The 2,761-nt window shown below is 44.4% G+C and overlaps 1 protein-coding gene across 4 annotated transcripts in view; it reads right to left on the reverse strand.

Annotated features, from left to right (window-relative positions):
• Positions 1 to 2,761, reverse strand: part of LOC108753491 (Krueppel homolog 1) — a 78,809-nt gene that overhangs the window by 42,349 nt on the left and 33,699 nt on the right. For 3 of the 4 annotated variants that reach the window (XM_018495083.1, XM_018495084.1, XM_018495085.1), the window contains exon 3: positions 1,044 to 1,380. In XM_018495083.1, coding sequence (XP_018350585.1) covers positions 1,044 to 1,380 — 337 coding nt within the window. The remainder of the gene's footprint in view (positions 1 to 1,043; positions 1,381 to 2,761) is intronic. The other variant, XM_018495082.1, reaches the window with a different exon arrangement.

A 2,761-nucleotide genomic window follows, 5' to 3' on the forward strand; every position in this document is an offset into this window, starting at 1 on the left:
GTCGAAGATGGATTTGAGAGAACGATTCAAACGATTCGTTATTCCGGCAAAGAAACGTTCCGGCGATCCGTTTACTTTGTCAATAAGCCTTTTCTCGGATCGATTGTTACTCAGGGTTTCGTATCTCTCTTTCGCTCCGCACGGATTCGGACGATTCGATTAAATAGCTCGAATACCCGACGCGGGGCGTTTTTTTTCCTCGTTCTTTGTTTTCTTTTGTTTTTTTTTTCCATTGCCTCGCAAAAGCAAATCTTCGTTAAGGTCAACGAGATTTTTCCAAGGGGCCAGTAGTCGCGGCGCAGCGCTGACCGTTCGGCGCTCGCTTGCGAGTCTAATACCTTCCGAGTGACTACGCTCATCCCTTAATGAAATTCTTTCTACCCGGACGTGACCCATTGGATTGCCTTTGCAGCCAGATCAGGTTTTCTCATTATTGCAAATCCTTCATGCCTGGTCCGGTCTGGTCGATGTTATTTTAGTCGCGTGCTGCTTCCTACGCTTCCTATATTGTGTCGAAATATCGAAAGCCTCGCGGGGCGCGAAAGAGCAGTACGCAGGGCGATAGGATGCATTCGTTCGTTCGTTCGTTCGTTCGACCGTATCTATGAGAGCATAGGAATATTTTACTTGCACGCATGTTGCATGCACAAAGCAATTTCGCACCGGCGCGCATTGAAGTTAGTCACAATCGGGACGCATGATTGCCCGTATAGACAATAACTGCATATTAATTTATTGATTATTGGCTATAACCCGGGCGATATAGTATTCATAGAATTTACTATAACAGCAATATATATATATTCGTGCACTAATTTATTGACCAATAACTCGGCGTGAGTTCTATAACGACGACGAGCCCTGGGCAGCGGTGTGGTGGGGTACCAGAGTTTAACGCGTATTATTCTGCATTAATTTACGGGCGGTGCCGATTACGTGGCGGTCAACTTTAATCGGGCGTAATCGAGGAAAAAGCTCACGCGCCGACCCCGATGTTCGTCGAACAACAACAACAACAACAAATGAACAAGGGAGCCACTCACCCGTATGCAGTCGTGTATGCTGTTGCACGTGGCTGAGCTGCTTGAACCTGCGGTCGCAGTAGCTGCACTTGTACGGCTTCTCGCCGGTGTGGACCCTGATGTGTTGCACGAGCTGGTGATTGCTGGAGAACGACTTGAGGCACTGCTGGCACTGGTGCGGCTTAACTTCGTTGCTGGTGATCATGCCGCCTGGTCCGACGCCGACGCCGACACCGACACCCAGGCCGGCCAGACCACCGGCGACGCCGCCGCCGGGCCTCGCCGTCAGTGCACCCGCGCCCAGCTCCCTCGCGTGCATCTGCATCGCGCTCTTGTGCATGAAGATCTGCGAGAAGAACTGCCGGGGTTAGTTGGTACGCTGTACTTTTCACCGAGCAACGGGGGATGGCAGATCGACCCTGACCGCCGCGCATTTCGTAGTCGATCGCCATCATTTTCGCATTGCCGAAACTGTCGAGGTTACCTCGCCTCCTCGGATATCGATCGCGTTTTGTAACAGATTTCAATATTTAACTTTGACAAATATTTATTATTGAAAGGTAAACGGGAGGCGAGGAAATCTCATAATAAATATAAAGAATATTATATCGTAAAAAAAAAAAAAAACCAATTTTTATCGATATAGAAGAAAATTTTAATGAGAATAAGTTTCAATGAAATAATACACTGTTAAATCTATATAGTGTCAAATTTCATCTAATTTTAGTTGCCACTGCTTCTATTCGATGTATTGTTATTTTTTAAAACAATGGATAAATTTGACACTCTGTAGTGTTAATTTGACACCGTGCGTGCAGTGTCAAATTTATCCATTGTTTTAATAAAAAAAATAACGATTTATTGAGTAGAAGCAGTGGCGATTTAAATTAGATTAAATTTGACTCTACATATTAAACAGTGTGTATTTAATGTCATTTATATTTTATATAAAAAACAGTAGGGACGGAACACACACATACTTTTGCAATTCCCGTTAAAAATGCTCTAAGATATTGTATTCTTTTTCACAGTTTCGGCACAGATTTCATAACACGTGCGGTTCGATTGATCCTCGTATCTCTTTGTTTGCGGTAATTTTTATAGATGCATCAAGGTGAAACTATAGCACTGTTATAAATCGAGGAGACGCGCGAAATTGTATCACGGTGTTATATATCGTCTAATCCGAGTTGTAGTGGTAGTTGAACTTGGCGATTAGAAGTTACCAAGGTCGTGGTACTGCAAGGCCGAGAGCCAACGTTTATAATCGCGGAACGAAGGTGCGGTGCAACTTGACCTACTGACCGATACTATAAGCTCTGATTCTGAAACCAGCGTGAGAACTTGGAACTCGACGAAATTCGTAACCTAGCTCCTTCTCAGCCTGATTTAGATTTATCGTTATAGCGCGCGCGAGCATGTGTTTTACATGAACGCGCAACACGATTGAACATGTAATTTTACGATCTCTGCAATATATTTAGTACATCTGTGGTACGTTTACATTCAATCCATCATCACGTGCTTTTTAAACACTCTGTCAATTTTAGGTAGGCGATTATTTCGTCGTTCAGGTGCTTACCGTTTATTATCCGCTTCGCTTTCATCGATCTCGACAGCGAGAATCTTGAGAAAAGAGTTTGAAAAATCGCGTTCGCGAATATGGAGAATCGCCGACGACGGTACATACGAGAGAGAGAGAGAGAGAGAGAGAGAGAGAGAGAGAGAGAGAGAGAGAG

This window comes from Trachymyrmex septentrionalis, unplaced genomic scaffold (assembly GCF_001594115.1).
Source record: "Trachymyrmex septentrionalis isolate Tsep2-gDNA-1 unplaced genomic scaffold, Tsep1.0 scaffold7, whole genome shotgun sequence".
NCBI classification, from domain to species: domain Eukaryota; kingdom Metazoa; phylum Arthropoda; class Insecta; order Hymenoptera; family Formicidae; genus Trachymyrmex; species Trachymyrmex septentrionalis.